Genomic DNA, 19640 nt, shown 5'->3' with positions numbered 1-19640 from the left:
CAAAATGAATCATCTTGCATACATGTGCATGGGGTGTCATTCTAGATTTTGACAGTTTTCATGAATGTCCATAAATCACTGTAGAGCATTAATTTTGACAAAATGAATCATCTTGCATACATGTGCATGGGGTGTCATTCTAGATTTTGACAGTTTTCAAGAATGTCCATAAATCACTGTAGAGCGTTAATTTTGACAAAATGAATCATCTTGCATACATGTGCATGGGGTGTCATTCTAGATTTTGACAGTTTTCATGAATGTCCATAAATCACTGTAGAGCATTAATTTTGACAAAATGAATCATCTTGCATACATGTGCATGGGGTGTCATTCTAGATTTTGACAGTTTTCAAGAATGTCGATAAATCACTGTAGAGCATTAATTTGGATTAGTTATTTGTGTCTAGCCGAGTGAAAAACTTTTCATACACCAAACATCTTTCAGTAGATTACTGTACAAACACCTATGGAAATGTCTCAAAACATTCATTATTACCATATCAACATTGGTTGACTCAGATATATCACCCAAACTTTTCAATCGTAGATTAAAAATGAAACATAATTTGAGATTTGCCCGACGGGGAGGGTCAACACATTTTAACTCGACAATATCCAAAACGTATGCATACGTAGTGCAGTAATCTCACGACCTCAGCGGAGACATGCATGACGCAAGCTTTCTGGGAAAACAAAACTGCTAGATCATGAAGAAGGTTCAGTTCAACTACAGTTTAATGTAACGTGCCTTTTTCCAGTTTGGCCCTGATTATGATCGTCCCCACACAGCAAGTGTATGTACAGGTGTCACGAGAGGTTAGAGGCCAGGGGCTCAATCTTGCCTTGTCATCTCACATTTACTACATGTATGGATTGACGTATCTGATCCTCACTAACGATTAATGCATCATCAGGTGCATACGTTTCACCATTTATGTAAATGTATATAGACCTGATGGTCTGTAACACTAATGGAGGTCAAGATAAAAACTACATGCATGACACAGGATATTATACCCCAAAGATCATCTTTGTTGTCTTTAGTTTTCTTTTGTTGCCTGTTAGTATAAAAAGTCAGATATGTTCAATGTTTCCCTCTCTCATATTCAGCTTACATGTCTTCACTATTATGTTTGGTCTAACTTACATAAACGCTCTTAAAACCTGGTCTTCGTGACAGAGGCATGTAATTATACTAAAACACATTTGTTTTAGGTGTATGTTTGAGGAAATGACTGTTAATGGTTTCTTCGCCATATCCATGCGATATGCATATGTCCCTGTAAGCACTTGATCGTAATCTTCATTGTACATTTTCAAGTTCCTATACGAGAATAAAATTAATGCCGATACACGTATTTTCCTTGTTTAGACTTTCAATCAACGCCCTAACAACAGCAGAAGTTGCCTGTGAGTTAAGGCATTGTTGAGTAATATAGTTTAGATTGAGCGGCGTGTGTTTCAAGGTAATAGCACGGTGTTTTGGTTCAGTGGACGAGTCACCAGGAGAACCTTCTGGTGTGGTGCCCATAATCCAAGATCATGATTAAGTCGAGTACATTTGTGAGTGAGTTAAGGTTTACGCCGCTTTTAGCAACATTCCAGAAATATCTGGAGACACCAGAAATGGGCGTTACACATTGTATCCATGTGGGGAATCGAACACTGGTCTTCGGCGTGACGAGCGAACGCTTTAACCACTAGGTTACTCCACCCCTTGAGTACATTAGCACGGGATCCTAAAACCAACACATTGAATTGAAGTGCTTTCTGAAACTGGTTCATCCATTTTTTCAAAGGCATCCATAGTTAGATTTGACAACTACAACGACTTTCAAATCTAATTAAATTTGCTTTTTCATAAGGATATATTCATTTCCAAAAGGAACGAGCCTAAACTATGACCAAGCACATTCCTCAAGAAATACATCGGATAGATATAGATTTAATCCTTTATCGCTTTACACTATATACAGTCCAATGTCATAAAAAATATACCTTGTTATCTGAAACTTATGGAATCCTGGAAGGGACATTGTCGCGTTGTGGCATTGTCGCGTTGTCGCCCTCTCAAATACAAGCAAAATTAACCAAAGCGCGGCAATGCGACAACGCGACATTTCGCCCAAATACGCATTGTCGCATTTTTCTATTCCTCCAAAGGGCGACATAGCGACAATTTTCAAGGTCAAAATATGTCGCATTGTCGCCCCTCTAAGATGTGTAAAAAAAAAGCTTCAAACTGACTAAAACGCGACACTCGACAATGCGACATATTGAATATGTCGCATTGTCGCGTTGTCGCCCTTTTCGATTACCGGTTTGCATGCGTAGAAAATCAATTACATTACGCATGCGCAATAAAAATTATACTCTATTTCACACTTCAGTGGTCTTTTTGTACCTCCAGTGGTTTTTAAAATGAAGTAGTACTCGTAGTGGCAATGGGGGCTGCTTTTCTTGAACTTAATGCAAATCTTTCATTGTTGCTTTGAAAATTATTTTATATATTATAAATGTATTTAGCCAATGAAGTGTGTTTGGGCGAAATGTCGCGTTGTCGCGTTGTCGCGCTTTGGTTAATTTTGCCTCATTTTGCTTGTTTTTGAGAGGGCGACAACGCCACAATGCGACAACGCGACAATGTCCCTTCTCGCACTCCATAGAAACTCGATACTAGACCCTTTCCAGTAATAATATGTAATGTGTGAAACATGTCACGTCATTCACAATCCCATATGACAGTCACGATGACAATTTCCATGCTGATTATTTAAAGCTCTTATAGTTGGTGCTGCCAACTAAGCGATAGCCATACTGGTGTTGAAACTCAGAGAAGCAGCATGTCGAAGCAAGGTACGTTTGAAAAGCTAAATATTTCGTATGGGTTGTTTATGGCTTTCAGTATGTGTGACTATTTTCTTGAGGAATTTAAATACATATTCCCAGCACAAAAGTTTCGTTGGAAAACAGATTAATAGTACACCATGTGAAAACTTTAAAACAATGCACTCAATGGGCAGTATACCTGCATGTAAACATATGTGAAATAAGTGAATACAGAGAATCCCTTCCAAATTGAAGTTGAATTGTTCTCACCCATGAAGTTGAGGATAATCATTGTACGAATCCACGGTCTTTACCTAAACGTTCCTGAAAATAATTCTTCACGGAAGCATATTATTAATATGATCATTTCAGTGATGAATATGTTCAACGAAGATATGTGTCCTAAGCTTAGTCTGATGTACATTCTTTAGTTAGGTGTAGGTGTGATCATCTCGATTATGATACTGCTGTAACATTAGGCCTAGGCCGCTATGTACATTGCCATATTGACGGTGTGTTAATGTGTCACGACGATGATCAACCAGGATAACCCGTGAAGGCCCGGGTTAGAATATTGATCTTCAGCAACCCATGCTTCTCGTAAGAGGCGACTCACGGGATCGGGTGGTCAGGCTCGCTGACTTGGTTGACACATATCATCGGTTCCCAATTGCGCAGATTGATGTTCATGCTGTTGATCACTGGATTGTCTGGTCGATTATTTACAGACTCGAATATGAGTTTACTACAGACCGCCACTCACCTTTAATAGATTGCTGGAATATTGCTGAGTGCGGCGTAAAACTAATTAAACTAACGCACTCAGCTGGTTCACTCAACCAGGATATATGCCATTGCATGATGGGATCGACATGTACCGGGGTTTTGAATTGTATATGCCATTGCATTGGGATCATGTACCTTTTGAATTGTATATGTTAATCATGTAAATCACTGAGATGTTCAGTCGACAGGGAACAGATTTCTGGTTTAACGGGTTGCAGATAAGCGGATGTCCATTTCGATTTTGTATGTGCATAATGAATAAAATAATAATAAAACTGATACGTAGTCTGCAGCATAGACTGCCAATGCATACAGATGTTAGTTGACATTCCTCTTTTTCAACCCAACTGCTAGGTTTGGTTGAGCGTCTGGCAAATGGCGGTGATCTGGTTGTGGCGGAGGGGTATCTGTTTGAGTTTGAGAGGAGAGGATATCTCAAAGCGGGAGCGTTTGTTCCTGAGGTTGTACTGGAACACCCTAACTTGGTGAAGAACCTCCATGAGGAGTTTGTCCATGCCGGCAGCGATGTTGTCCTAGCCTTTACGGTGAAATGTTGCATTGGTTATATTTCTTTGTCACTGTGAACACAATCTAAGGTCATACAATATTTTGCGATCTGTGCCTGTGTAAAAAAGTTAATCACAAGGATAAACACGTTTTTGACATCAAATATCGATAAATGTAAATACCGTATGCAGTGTTTGATTAATGCAGGACCAATATCAATATATGATCAATATGGGACCACCACTGCAATATCAAGTCGGTGTAATATGAACGAACCAAAATCAAAAGAGTGTCATCAGTGTACATGAATTACAAGTATTACTGTCTTATAAACTTGCAAAAACACTCGTCCTGCTTCAGTGGCATAATGCCTTTGTTCCATAATACCGGTTCTAGGGGTGGAGCCCTTTTTTTCGCTTGTAGTAGTAAACGCTTGATATTGATAAATTATTGTTTAAATCGATGCTTAAAACAACACATTCACTCAAGCAATATTAAGAGCCGTGGGGTAGCCTAGTTGGTTGAAGCGTTCACTCGTCATGCCCAAAGATCTGGGCTCGATTCCCCACATGTGGAAAATGTGTGACGAGCATTTCTGGTGTCACCCGCCGGTGATATTGCTGGAATATTGCTAAAAGCGGCGTAAAATCATATTCAACTCAATCAAGCAATGCTAAGATTGAAATTTTCATTTTTCAAATATTGTGTGGGTCTGACTCAGTCATCCTGTTCACTTCGACCGTTAATAGTTATGTTTATTTAGATCATCGTGTTTTGGGATACCAAGACTGATGCATTGCAATTTTCTATTATTCTCTTTGATAGCAATACATCGAACAATGAGTTTAAACATGAATAGATCGATGTCAGCTTCCCAAGCAATATGTTTTTGAATCACCGGTTAGTGGGGATGTAAATGTGTTGCAATGATGCAAAATACCTTCAATAGACAATTAGATGTTCTCAAAATCTCAACCGATCCTAAAAGGAATCCAAGTTGAACGTAGATTCGTTTGTGTGACTTTACATTATAAAACACAACTAAAAACGTTACATTTACTTCATAACATAGTATTGGCTACAACTGAACTGATGAAACGTGAGAAGCGTCAGAACCTTATGGTTCGGGAATTGAAGTGGGATCAAATCGCTCCTCAAATGTTTCACGCATTATATGTACTACATCTACACAACAGATGTAGTTTACCCTTGTGCATCTCTTACATGTTTCCAGTATTATGGCCACCGGGAAAAGATGAGATTAACAGGAAGAGAGGACCAACTGGAAGCTCTCAATGTGGAAGCGCTGAAGATTGCCCGACAGGTGGCCGATGAGACGGGGACGTTGATGGCGGGGAACATCTGCAACACAACAGTCTTCAGACGGGACAGCCAGACTCATATAGAGCAGACCGAAGCCATGTTTAAAGTAAGTAATAATTTCACTACCAGTAATTCGGAGCCACCCACATATACTTGTCGTGGTATTCCCTTTTCACAAAACCAAAACTACAGGTGTAGTGCTTTGCATCTCTCAGTTGTGAAACAGACTCTTTTAGTCCTTTTTGACGAGGACACCCAGCTTTCTACGAACACGAAGGAACCCTCACTTGGCATGCAGTGGGAATATATGTGGCTCGATCCCTTGATGAACTGTGTTTTTCCGTATATGTTTGTTCGTAAAGAGGGTGTGGAGCAAAGGAACGTGATTGTTTAAGTTTGGTATCTCAAAAATTCTGGTACTAAGTATCAAACTAAACAAGAAAAAATTAAATTAAACAGTTTATAACACATCGATTTTTTCGTTTCATGTATGAAAACACCCATCGTGTTGTATGTATGAAAGTATCAGTAACAAACACCGCGTTTGCTCTAAGTATCTGTGAATCTCACCATGTGTGTGGGTTTCTCAGGAGCAGGTGGAGTGGGCGGTGCAGGGAGGGGCTGATTTCATCCTGGCAGAGACATTCAGCGAGTATCCAGAGGCAAGACTTGCCCTCGATTGCATCCAGAAGTATGGCCAAGGTACTGAATGTTAGCGTCTACAGACCCGCTTCACAATAGTGTTAATGTGACCAAATTTATAAAGCAATATCACTACACAAACCCACTCCACGAAGCTGCCTGAACAATCTTTACAAAGCAATTTCATAGCAAAGTGACCCGATTCATGAGGTAATACTGTGTTGCTTATCGACCCGCTTCACATAGCAATGTTGTAATATCAGACACGTTTCACAAACGAATGTAGCTGAGGATATACATTCTTTCACAAAGCAATCGTTTTATGTTGCTTCTCCATACCCTCTCCACAAGGCTAAATCATTGTAAGTAGAACACAACGCAATACTGCTGTTTATCGACCCATTTGACAAAGTGACCGTCGCCATACTGATATACGTCAGTGTCGAAATTAAGATGTTTGATGGATGTAGCGGTACACGAATTTTCAATTAGAAAACCGAAAGTAGCACTACGACTCTCCTTATCTAATACAATGTACTGTCTGCTTTGGATGGAGGCGACGTCCGAATACTAATTCTGTCTATCCTGAATCTTGGGAATTCTGATTCTGTTAGCGTGGTCACAACATCACTATATTTTTCGCTCGTCAAAGAGATCCGGGCGCCGTTCGGCAAAACGTAACGTAACGTCTTTTCGGCTAAGCGTCACATGCAGCGTAAAGACGATAATTAAAAATCATGAACCTTCATGGCCTTTAACGATTGTTCATTAATTCATTTCACAGTCAACGACTAACATAATATTACGTGTTCCTGGCGAATAACGCATGAGCGAGGTGTAATCGGTTTGGGCAGCAAAATGAAAACCCGGGTCTCATTTTAGGGGACCAGTCGGCTTCTTAAAGAAACAAACGATTCACCAGGATTGTTATTCTTTCTTTACACTGCATTTAGAACATTATAGCATTTTCCCTGGAAGTCTCTCCCCAGAGAAGATGTTCTTGGAGAATGGTGACAGTGCCATCCAGCCGTAGAGCGCATTCAAAGCTGTGGTTCTCTCAAACAAAAATGGCACTCTTTAGATAGCTACTGCATTTCCTGCTTTCGTCGTTGGTCACAACATACGGCACCAGAATATCATCCAACAAAATGTAAAAGCACAGCCTTGTATCATGTAGAATTATTTGGTCAGAGAGGAACGGGAATGTTAAGCTCAATTATCAGGCACTATCCTTCATGAGAGGCGGTCATGACTCTTAATATCACTTTTTCCAAATCAGCTACTACAAAGAAAATTGAAACAAAATCGTGCACAGCAAAGGTATTTTAGCAGGAAACTCCATGTTGCAATGATTATGATCATGATTATTGTCGTTTTTAATCTAAATATTTGTTTAAGTTTGACACTAGTCATTACAAAGATCTTGATAATGACATGGTTTGACTGCATCTACTCCAGGTATCCCAGCGGTCGTCAATATAGTTCCCCACGTCAGTAGTATAACTTTTGACGGACAGACCTTCGGTGCCGCTTGTCGTAAGCTGGAGGATGCAGGGGCGGCGGCTGTAGGCATCAACTGTTGCCGAGGTCCCACGACGATTATTCCTGTGATAAAAGAGATACGCCAGGCGTGTAAGGTATGAAGAGATAACAACAGTATTATCTTTGATGAATACATTGTACAACGATGTAACATAAACATCTAGTGTATTTAGATATCACCAAGCCTGTTCAATCCTAACATTAGTATTGCCATCCTAACATCATTATATGTACAATGATGTAACATAGTATTATTGCCATCCTCCTAACATCATTATATGTACAATGATGTCACATAATCTAGTGTATTTATATGTCATCCTAACATCATTATATGTACAATGATGTCACATAAGCATCTAGTGTATTCAGATATCACCAAGCCTGTTCCATCCTAACATTATTATTGCCATCCTAACATCATTATATGTACAATGATGTCACATAAGCATCTAGTGTATTCAGATATCACCAAGCCTGTTCAATCCTAACATTATTATTGCCATCCTAACATCATTATATGTACAATGATGTCACATAAGAATCTAGTGTATTCAGATATCACCAATCATCCTAACATTATTATTGCCATCCTAACATCATTATATGTACAATGATGTCACATAACATCTAGTGTATTCAGATATCACCAAGCCTGTTCCATCCTAACATTATTATTGCCATCCTAACATCATTATATGTACAATGATGTCACATAAGCATCTAGTGTATTCAGATATCACCAAGCCTGTTCAATCCTAACATTATTATTGCCATCCTAACATCATTATATGTACAATGATGGCACATAAGAATCTAGTGTATTCAGATATCACCAAGCCTGTTCAATCCTAACATTATTATTGCCATCCTAACATCATTATATGTACAATGATGTCACATAAGAATCTAGTGTATTCAGATATCACCAAGCCTGTTCAATCCTAACGTTATTATTGCCATCCTAACATCATTATATATACACTGATGTCGCATAAGCATCCAGTGTATTCAGATATCACTAAGCCTAACATTATTATTGTCGTTACAGGGTCCAATTGCTGCTCTGCCAGTTATATACAGGACAACTCCGAAGTTCCCGTCCATGCAATCACTCCTTGATCCATTTTCCGGTATTATTACGATCAGCTTGCGTTGCATAAAGGGATTAGGTGTTTTCGGATATGTTGTGTTTTAAGCTTGCTTCGTGACGAGAAGCAAACATGAGAAACGTCATATGATTCATGATGTTTGAAGCATCAAGAGGTTAGTCAGTTTATACAATAAATATAATTTTAATTATTAAAATTTAAAGCCTTTGAACAGCATTTAGACGTCATACACACAAAGGCGAGAATTTATGGATCTCGACTTTATTACAATTTACCTTACAGCCTAAATGATGTATGTCTTGGACTGAATCAAAATCTGTGAACGAAGAACATTTATCCCGACGCCGCCATATTATATGGCTATTAGTAGTTCGGGTTTCAAATCGCTGGTGATAGGACCCGAGAAGATCCGGGTTAGAACTGGTCTTCAGCAACCCATGCATGCCTGTCGTGAGAGGCGACTAACTGGATCAGATGGTCAGGGTCGCTGACTTAATTGACCTGATTGTGTATATCGGTGCTCATGATGTTGATCACTCGATTATTTACAGACCGCCGCCATATAGCTTGAATATTGCTGAGTGTGGCTTTAAACAAAAAGCAAACCAATCCAAACGCTTTTGATCACGTTTTATGCCACATGTTGGCCTCGTTGGAAGCGTTAATCACTATCTATAGTGTGACGCCATAATTTCCGGACGGGTAGTATATATTAACCGTTAAAGGTAGACTGATGTTTCTCAGTACCTGTTTGAGGCGTAGTCGTGAAGCGTCGTGCTTCGATATTCATATTATATCTAAATAAAACATCGATTTCACAGTATTTATTTTGACAAGCTGTATGATCAATGTCGTTTAATGTCGTATTTCTCAGGTGAGAGAGCCTTTCCTTATGACCTACCAGCGTTCTTCTGTGGTCGGTCTGAGGTATATGCGTTCGCCAAGGAAGCCAAGGAGATCGGGGTGCAGGTCGTTGGCTTGTGTTGCGGGAACAGCGCCCATTATACCCGGGAGGTGGCTTTAGCCTACGGTCGCACTCCACCGGCAGCAAAATACTCTCCCGATATGAGTCAGCATTTCGTGTTCGGGAAGAACAAGGCCTTTTCGGACTACTACCAGAAGGGTCTCAAGCAAGAACTGCTGACTACTGAAGTCCCCGAGTAGTGGGTTCTGAACCGGCAGGAGTCCAGGGGGCGTGACGTCTGTCACTCCAGTTACTATTCGCCAAACTAATTGCAATTTTGATCAAATGTGACAAATTATTAACTGCAAATCTATACAAATTGAGTGGAAAAGGAGTATATTACTTGACAGACTGATCACCCTTCCAACTGTGTACACAAGATATCACGTAAATTGAGGCCAATCCCTCCTCGATGTAAATATGATAAGACCATAATTTGATTAATAAAGAAACAGATGTTCGGCAAAATTTGAATTTGAAATTGGGTATTCATTTCCCAAACGTTTCCAGAAAACGTTAAATCTGAACGCATATCGGAGTCATTACAACCATATTCAGTCTCCTTAAATCTGTGTCACGATTATATACTTTTCAAAACCCCACAACAAACCAGGATCCCGGTTTACTTTGGATGTCAAATGAATAAACGTCACTGTTTAACATTGTTATAACTGGGTATTGAATCTGTTATATGAGAAAATTCTTCAAAGGCATTAAGAAGTTGGTTTAGTAATACAAGACAAATCTTATGGATAACAATTTCTTGATTTATTTTACACAACGTTTCTGGGCTAGTTCTTGCCCCTTCGTCAGGTGGATGACGAAGGGGCACGAACTAGCCCAGAAACGTTGTGTAAAATAAATCAAGAAGTTGTTATCCATAAGATTTGTCTTGTATGTTATATGAGAGAAGATACGATTGGAATTCCATTATTATTTACCATAGGAAACATATGTATGAAGTCTGATTGGGACCAATTTATGAGAGATTGTCACTGACAAACACATGTGGAGTTAGGAACTGGGTTGGTGTTACCGCCGCAGTCAATAATAATACACTTCTAACACTCATAATATTGGTCCTGAACTCAAGTGAATGAGTGAGTGAAATTTGGTTTCACGCCGCAATATGCCAGAAAAATCATATCGAGTCACACCAGAAAATGGGTTTCATTGTACATTGTATATGTATGTGGGGAATCGGCGTGACGAGCGAACGCTTTAACCACTAGGCTACCCCACCGCCCCAGTGAAACTCAAGATTCATATGAGGTTACGTTTGTTGAGACGGGAACAATGAAATCAGTTCTAAGTCGGCCTTCCTTGTTTGTTTGTTGTTTCACCTGACCTCACGTGCATTTAAGTTAAATCTTCACATCTGCACCAAGACAAGTGTGCGTATGTGTGTGTGTGTGTGTGTGTGCGTGCGTGGTATAAAGAGCTCCTGAAGTATGAACCAGAGCCCAATCACACAAGGTGGTGCTTGCGCTCCGATGGCCGTAACTCCGATACTCTAACGCCAGACATTCAACAAAACGCTAAGAACCATGTTCGTTAGCCCATTTAAGCATGTTACAACATATCCTGTACTTACTCCAATCTGATGGACCAGACACAGTGGGATTTGCTCTCTAGCCTATTTCTGTCTATTTCATCCATTGTACTCATTCAATACTCTTTATCTCGTTTAATGCATGTCTTAGTGTGCACTTCAACAATAGCCTTAATGAATCTCCATATCAGAGCATCCGGTTTGGAACAATAATGGTCGATGGTACATGTACGCTATATTAGCCATTACCTCGGAGAGGCACTTGGTCTTCACAACAAGCGTAAAGTCATTCCCTGGAATCCCACTTGGAAGAATATTCCAGGAATATTGTCGAGGTGATTACGTATGCAATGCAAACATGGATAACATACCAACATTGATTTGTTTTTGTCTTGTCGGATCGGACCAGACCAGGAGATAGTTTTAAGATAAATTAAGATTACTTTTACAAATCCGCAACAGTCAAACAAATACACACCCAAAACTCTGACACACTTCACTTTAGACTCTACATATGTTACATATTGATTATAACCTGGCTGTCAGTCAAAGCTGTATCAGTGATGCTGATGATAAGGTCAAGCTGATGTCAGTTAATGTACTTCTATATTTGTAAGCCTGTTCGTGTAGTCTCTGATTTTCCACAATCTTGTCAGTTAATATGTGTGTTCAATGTGAGCAATACCGGATTCAGAATGGACGAGACAGGGGCGATTTCAGAAGTTGTCAAAGCACCTATTGCGATTACGTTTGTCTTCGATAAACAGGCAGATCATTCAAAGATGATTGTTACGATGTGTCTGATAGATACATTCATAGAAGCAAATTCATTGCTTGCTGCTGGATGTCGTTTTCAGTCCGGACACAGTAGATTTGTTATGCGCCAAAACTCCAGAGGCTTGATTTTCGAAGCTCTCTTAGCACTAAGATAGTCGTAAGTTAATGTTAAGATATGTCACTTACGACTATCTTAGCGCTGAGAGAGCTTAGAAAATCTAGGCCCTAGCATTTGGTGCCTGCTCATAGCGCTACACAAAACTAAAATACACTGCAGTAGACGTGCTATATTTTCACTGGTAAATCAATCAATCTTTATAGAACTTTTCGAAGAGATATGTCTCTAGGCAGCTTTTAAAGATTGTCAATGATTGGGATTTTTTTATTCCCAAGGGAAGATCATTCCACAGCTGAGTCGGGGCCATGTGAGCAAATGATCTCTGTCCATACTTTTTGAGGCAGGTTTGGGGTTCTTTAGGAAATAACTGATCAGCAGATCTTAGTGTCCGAGAAAGTTCATATTTCTCAATCAATTCTGTCAGATAGGCAGGAGCAGTTTGATTGACACATTTATATGTCAAAGTAAGAATTTTGTATTGGACTCGAGCTTCGACTGAGAACCAATGTAGGGAGGTTAGCACTAATGTTATACTTCGTGCTGAAGAAGACTCAAGGGTTTCCCACGAAAATAGGTTACTTCACGAATACTGTCTCGTGAAAACGTATACGCTAGCTTTATTGTTGCCTTTACGAAACAAGTTTTATAGCGGGGCTTTTAAAGAAGCCAGACGTGGAGGTCAGCGTGTACCTGGGTGCTGATAGAGGCATTGTAGCGATGTGTTTTCAGGAGAGAATTTATTTGGAACTCAAACATCACGAGCCTTCAAACTCGGGAGGTTGTATGTTGTCATTATCACCAATTGGTTCTTTCTTGTGAGCACATCATAATATTCGCACAATCCATGAGTTTTTCAAATGTATTTGGTCCTACATTTTTACATTACTTAAATTAAGTGTATGTTTAATGAGTGATTGCATACACTACTTTGCAACAGAAACACCAAATTAACAGGACTCACAGATGTTAGTGAAAATGCGTCTTTCCTTTTTATAAAGCATCTGATTGGTGACTATGAGATATTGCATTGTTGTCAATCAAGTACGCTAAAATATTGCCATCCAAAATTCAACATGGCCGCCACGACAGCCATTACATAAGGATTTCGGGGTTACCTTCGTGTTTCAATTTGGAAATCGATATGTAACCGTGTAGATTCAGTTACCAAAACACTCCTTTGACACAGGAGTGGTTAACACGTCAGTGTTGTTTTCCTGGAGAAACAAGGGTGATGATTATCAAATTATGAGATGTATAGTGTTTGATAAGAAAATTGTCGACGAGTTCGACCACCAACCACAATGGTCACTGATACCCTTCATCAGGAAGAACTTATATATGTATGTCTCCCCTATATAGCCACTGTATCGTCTACACAACTTTGTGCAATCTTCACAAAGCAAATGATCTCTCAGCTGGGCTTGAGACGTTCAGAAGAAAATGTTCGTTGTTAAAAGGCACGACACGAAAGATATATCTTAATTGACCTTTACTTCTTATAGGCTTCGCACAAGTAAACATTCCACATGTCGTTCTGTGCTAACTTAATTCCCGCGCCTTTGCCAACATAAATAGCATAACGTATCTCAAAGCCTTTGCCAACATAAATAGCATAACGTATCTCAAAGATGTGTAAAGCTTGATAAATGTTGCTGAATTAACCTTGAATATTTCTCCCTTACGCTGATGAAACATCAGAGTATGAACTGAAGACACTATGTCTCTATAATAGATGTGCATGTGCTGTATTTTTACCTATGTGGGAAAGCAGTTATCGCGTACGTGATATGTTCCTGTGCTTGTTGAGAAGAACAGCTGACTTGCCATTGCATGTGTTCTTTTGTTTGGTGACATCGGTTACGCAGGGTCGGCAGGGTCGGCAGATAATCGAAAGGGTTTATTCTCAGGCGGTAACAGGTAGTAATGGTTATGAAATGACTGTTGCTGCTTATATTACCTGTAATTTATTTATGTTGCCAGACATATTTTTAGTGTAATACATGTAGCGTTGTAACCTTCCTTTGGAGGTAGACACATTACAAGTGAGATATGTACATCATTATACACGTAACTGATGTACAATCATACATATACAGATAAATGTGTACATGGTCCTTGTGAGACTATTCTTCTGTGAAGATGCACTGCTTAATAGTCTATTACAACAACAAAAACAATCCCTATAAAAAACAACTAGAACGAAAATCAATTTCTCGTCATGTTTACATAACGACACAAAAATCTCCAAGAGGTTCAGTCTAACAAGTAATTCATTTTGCGTTTGTGTTCGCATCAACCCACGTTGTTGGCGTTAATTGTTCAGCTAAGTGATGTTGCTGAGTTTTTACTGTTGTCTACACATTTGGGTTAAATAAGTTGTCCTTAAAGCTATTAATGACGAACCGTCGATTTATTCATAAACATTGTCTTCAACAACTACAGTCATTGATTTCTACGCTTCACGTTAAGGTACAATAGAGCATGCTCTTTTACAACGATTTCAAAAAGAGAGTCAAACAACCCTAGTTCAAAATGTGTTTGATCAAGATTTTACCATTCAATTTCTCAAAATAACTTCTAAAACTTTAATGGTGGACACGTGGAGAACGCATTCAATTAGGATGTATCAGTGGCAGAAATATGTTCAATAAAATTATCTATTTGAGCTTTAACACATGTTTAAGATTGTTGTTGTTGTTGTTGTGTTTTGTTTAAGTGGATGGTTGACTTGTCTTTGCATGTGTTTGTGACAGCTGTCGCCGTTTGGAGATGATATCTTCACCGTCTTGCATACATCTGTTATCTGATTGTGAGTCATAGAAATAGTCGTAATCGTACAACTGAATCAGTGTAGAGCAAAGATAAGTCGTGAATACCTAAAGGGTATCGTCACGTATTTCCAATACGTGCATGCGTTTGTAGACCTACGGACGTAAAATGCGGTATGCGCATAATGCTCAATTTAATGTTTCTAACATTTAACGTATGCAAAGTGTGTGTTACCGTTTTCATACTACCTAGGGGACAGTGGGGTAGCCTAATCGTATAAGCGTTCGCTCGTCAGGCCGAAGGCCCAGTTCGATTCCCCACATATGTACAATGTGTGAAGCGAATTTCCAGTATACCTGTCTGTCATATTGCTGCAATATTGCAAAAAGCGGAGTAATACTCATTTGTTATGCTTCCCGCTGTCAACGTAGTATGTTCGTAAGTAAATGCTGACACGATATAAGAGGAACATTTGGCCTGCGTCCTTCTCTTGTCATTATAACTGAACTTCACAAAGAGTTCGTAGCGTTACGAGCTATTATAACTGCTTTGTTTATCATTGGCATACGCATGGTGTAGTGCTACGAGCAATTTGTTGATCGGGCCCCGGAACTTATATGTGTTCGGTCTTTAGCCGTTCACTGTCCGTGAGGCATTATTGCTGCCTCCTATTACTACGAAGAGTAAAATTGAGATGTTTTAGAGTTTCGGTACAGAGGGGAAATGTGGTTAATATACCTCATTTACGACGAGAGTAGGTTCCCGTCAGGAGGTGGGCGTAATATCATAGATAATCAGTTAGGGACATGAGAATTCGAAGCGAGTTATCCATTAGATATACTCCATAATCCGGAAAATGGATTTCTCGCTTATAAACACGTGGCTGATTCGAGACTAACCCATGTCCCCTGATGACGTGTCTTGATAATAATGACACCTTTAAGCAGGTGCCACTTACACTTCAATTAGTAGATAACGTATTATCTTCAGAATGTTGACGCGTCAGTTGTGTCAGGCTAATGAGAAATTTCACCCGGCGCGGTCTTCTCCGGAGGTGTCCTCAGGTCTTCTAGTTTAAAGGTACCGTTTGGGTGTAAACGATCGCGATATGGGTTTCAGGAGATATCTCTGAAACCAGATAATCTTCAAGCACCTCCATCCATAAAAGATTTTGACCTCTATTCTTGAATAAATCCATGCCTGTTTCATGATCATAAAATCAATGGTTGAAATAAGGCTCCATGACTAGTTTGCAGGAAGCAGGCTGAGGGTCACAGGTTCACATATGTACAATGTTTAGCGAATACATGTACATATTGCGTGAACGTCCCATCGAATCATGTGGTTAGTAAATAGTACACATTATCCAAACCACACACATGGGAACACTGCGTGGGGAGATTCCGTTTCAGAATAGCTCTGGCATGGATGGATCGCCTATGTGATCATGTTGCTCAAATGTTCGTTCAGTAAACCTACCAACACACGACAGAAAACAGCCAAAATGCATCGAAACTCGATGATTTATAACTTTTTCTCAACTAATACACCTCTCCATATAAGGTTACTTATAATTTGTTAAGCAATTGGTTGTACACAAAGCATTTTTATACGCCAAAGCAGACTCTGACTGTGTGTTGCTGAAGATCATAACGCACAGTAACAATGCATTCAATGAATAAATGCATTACTGCAGAATCACCACCAGTTCTATCAACGATTACACGCTAATTGTATATTTTTGTCTTTTATAAAGCACGGTAAAGCAAACACATTGAATAGACACAAATATGTTGAACCAGAAACCAATCGTATTGTTATACCAAATACATAATTATCCAGAGCTCAGAAATGTCTGTTTCATGTTCATTTCTGTCACGAAACATATTTTGCATCACGCGTGAGATAGATAAACTTCAGCTCGCGGTACGAAAGAACAGTTCAGTGCATGAATACTTAATCAGAATACTTGAGTATTACAACTCAAGGTCCGTTGACCGGTTTTTCAAACTCTACCTCGGATCCACTTTCGCCACTTACGCTTTTCTGTTGCCCTGATGAACGTATAAGCCGTTTCATGTTTAGCTCGTTACTGTAGTAACCGTTACGACGTCGATAGTGACATGCAATGACAGCTCCAATGAGAAGCATGAGAATGAAATTGACACCACCATGCCATGTAAAATACATAGTGGCGAGCATCAGCTGTCCGTGATCATTCTCATTCCACTTTGCACCATCGAGTGGAGGGTAAAGAATGAATCCCACCTGCCAGAACCACGTTCCTTGCATCAGCATTAGGTAAGCCCGTCCAAGTGGGGACAACAGGTTATGTCGGTACCGCATCTCTACAAACACACAAACTATGCTGGCCAGGATGACGTACAGCAGAAGAACGTGCACAAGAACATCCAAGGGGGTTCTCCCGTACAGATGGAAGTTGAACAGCAGGGCCTCAACACCAAAAGCTATTGCGTTTGAGATGTAGTCAGTATCAGGTGGAAGAGGGGCTCGGCAGTGCACGAGAATATCGATGAGTCCAGTGATGCCAAAGAAGAAGAACATGGTCGCGTGTTGTCCATTGACAATGCTTCTGAATTTCCCGTCGACGAAACCGGCAGAGATCTCAACTGTCAATCCGACGGCGATGAAGAATAGTTTGATCATGCTTTCAACAGGCCAGTGTTTGAATCTGCCGCAGAGGCAGGAACAGGGGAAGGTAACGGTGGATGTAAACCTGGCGCCATTCTCCCGGCACTGGAAGTACCTCCTGAAGGACTGGACGGTGTACCATATCGCAAAGAGGATGAAGAAGGAACCTGGCAGAGCGTGACCTCCGAACGACCCCATGACCAGTTGCGTACGCACTCTTTAACACACAAACCCTGCAAAATGATTACCAGGCAGGACGAATCTTGTTATAGATATCGAGGTGATATATAATGTTTGTCGCGACTGATTGGAAAGATGCTGATTATGTTAGCTGCTCAAATGGAAGGCATCTACGTCGTATATACACACTGTCTTGTAAATACAAGTATGTGCAATGGCTTCTTTAATGATAATATATTTCATTCGAATGTATATAATGAAATACGGATTTCGATATTCAGTCTGAACACATAGCAATTACAAAATTCAGATTACACGATAACAAGCTATCCAAAATATATTTATCTCTCATAACACAATATGACTGCCCAGAAATCAGCCCGATATCAAACAAATATTTTACTATAACAGTTTATAGGAATGTCAAAGACAGGAACGACCATGCCCAGTTATTTCTTGTTTGATTTTAAAGAAAACCACTCGTTGTGCGAGCTATTAAGAGTTACTTACTTTCACAGAGTGCAGCCTGTCCCAGCTGTCAGCATGTACTGATGAAGGTCCGCCGCTCCGTACTTTGGTCGCGACTCGTTGATAAAGATAACGTTCATTCAAAGAGAAGATGTTTGTCAGCTAATGTTCTTGGGACATATGGACAACTATCTGGGCAGTGAGGGCGTCACAAATAAACAAGGATTTCCGCATCACCAAAAATGTAACAGAAAATACTTATTCAAGTGCAGTGTTTTGAAATTAGAAATGATGATGATCCTTTCTCCTCTGAAATATCTTTGCAAGATATGTTGCAGAACCCTGGAAATGTATCAGGATAGGACATACTATAAAAGAGTATATCGTACTACCTGAAATCCACATAGAGGCACCAACTTTAACTACTATATTATATATACTTAAAATTGAGATATTAAGCGTTACAAAATTACTTTTACAGTTTACATTACAGTATTTACATTACAGTAAAATTAAACTCAGCAAACACGTCTTTGTGAAATATGGTATTTCTGAATACATACAACTGAACAAACATAACAACAACAGTGGCCGATGCGTTCATTATGTTATTCATATTATCAGCCATGAAAGGTGTCTACCTTGTGATTAGATAAAGCGAGGACAGCAGGACATCCAAGTGCATTTCTCGGCTGATACGAGGGCGGACCTTTCACCTGTACATGAATCCGTCACACAATCCAACTGTGCCGAGGTCTACTTTTCTCATGCACCTGTGGTTGAGTAAACCATTTGAGATAACTGATATCAAACGTGAGATGAAAAGGTCAGATTATGATGTCTACGTTCCTGATTGTCATTCTTTGATATAATATATAAAAGTTATCTATTCGATACAACAACGGTCAGATTTTATGCTGTCTAAGAAATAGACAACTGCGCTCGTGCCTGTCATGGGTCATTTATCTTACATTGAATTGTTCCAAAACGTATCAAACGAGTAGAAAGCTACCCGACAAGAGACTGGTTCCCAGCTAACACACAACGTTTTCGCAACGTTGGTTGTAGATTGGTAACGTCATCACACAACGTTGTCACAACGTTTGTATTACGTCATTTTATAACGTTATGTCACAACGTGGAAAATTTACGTTGAGGAAACGTTATGCTTTGTGCTACCCACAGCGTTTCTTATAACATGGGTGTCACGGTAGAGTTTTCTGTAAAACTTTTCACTTTGAGATTATTTCTTCACTATTCAGCTACAGCTTCAGAAAACATACGACCAATGCAATATGCAAATTGACGAGTAAATATAGAAGTGAATTTCAGTTTTGTGTTTTATGTACTGTTCACTACTGGGGAAATTATTCAACAATTAACGTCAAATTGAAAGTTATACACAACGTAAAATAT

At 39.6% G+C, this 19640-nt stretch overlaps 2 protein-coding genes across 3 annotated transcripts; one reads left to right on the top strand and one right to left on the bottom strand.

The window, feature by feature from the left end:
• The first annotated feature begins 2742 nt into the window (after positions 1-2742).
• LOC124289090 (betaine--homocysteine S-methyltransferase 1-like) lies at positions 2743-10182 on the top strand. Its single transcript, XM_046725689.1, has 7 exons — positions 2743-2859; positions 3973-4163; positions 5360-5554; positions 6039-6150; positions 7549-7727; positions 8684-8765; positions 9619-10182. The coding sequence occupies exons 1-7, from the start codon at positions 2847-2849 to the stop codon at positions 9906-9908; spliced, it is 1062 nt and encodes a 353-aa protein (XP_046581645.1). The 5' UTR covers positions 2743-2846; the 3' UTR covers positions 9909-10182.
• A 6247-nt stretch (positions 10183-16429) lies between these two features.
• LOC124289091 (transmembrane protein 45B-like) lies at positions 16430-18359 on the bottom strand. Of its 2 annotated transcripts, none has more exons than XM_046725690.1 (2): positions 18267-18359; positions 16430-17809 (listed from the first exon to the last, which is right to left on the bottom strand). In XM_046725690.1, exon 2 carries the CDS (start codon positions 17772-17774, stop codon positions 16908-16910), a length of 867 nt encoding a protein of 288 aa, XP_046581646.1. In that variant the 5' UTR covers positions 17775-17809; positions 18267-18359; the 3' UTR covers positions 16430-16907. The 2 variants fall into 2 exon arrangements, with proteins under 2 accessions (XP_046581646.1, XP_046581647.1); XM_046725691.1 differs by having other exon boundaries at positions 16430-17793; positions 18267-18329.
• Between the last annotated feature and the right edge of the window lie 1281 nt (positions 18360-19640).

Source organism: Haliotis rubra, unplaced genomic scaffold, assembly GCF_003918875.1.
Source record: "Haliotis rubra isolate DU_JTF1 unplaced genomic scaffold, ASM391887v1 Scf431, whole genome shotgun sequence".
NCBI lineage: Eukaryota > Metazoa > Mollusca > Gastropoda > Lepetellida > Haliotidae > Haliotis > Haliotis rubra.
Note: the sequence above shows the minus strand (reverse complement) of the source record. Positions and strands in the feature narration are given on the sequence as shown.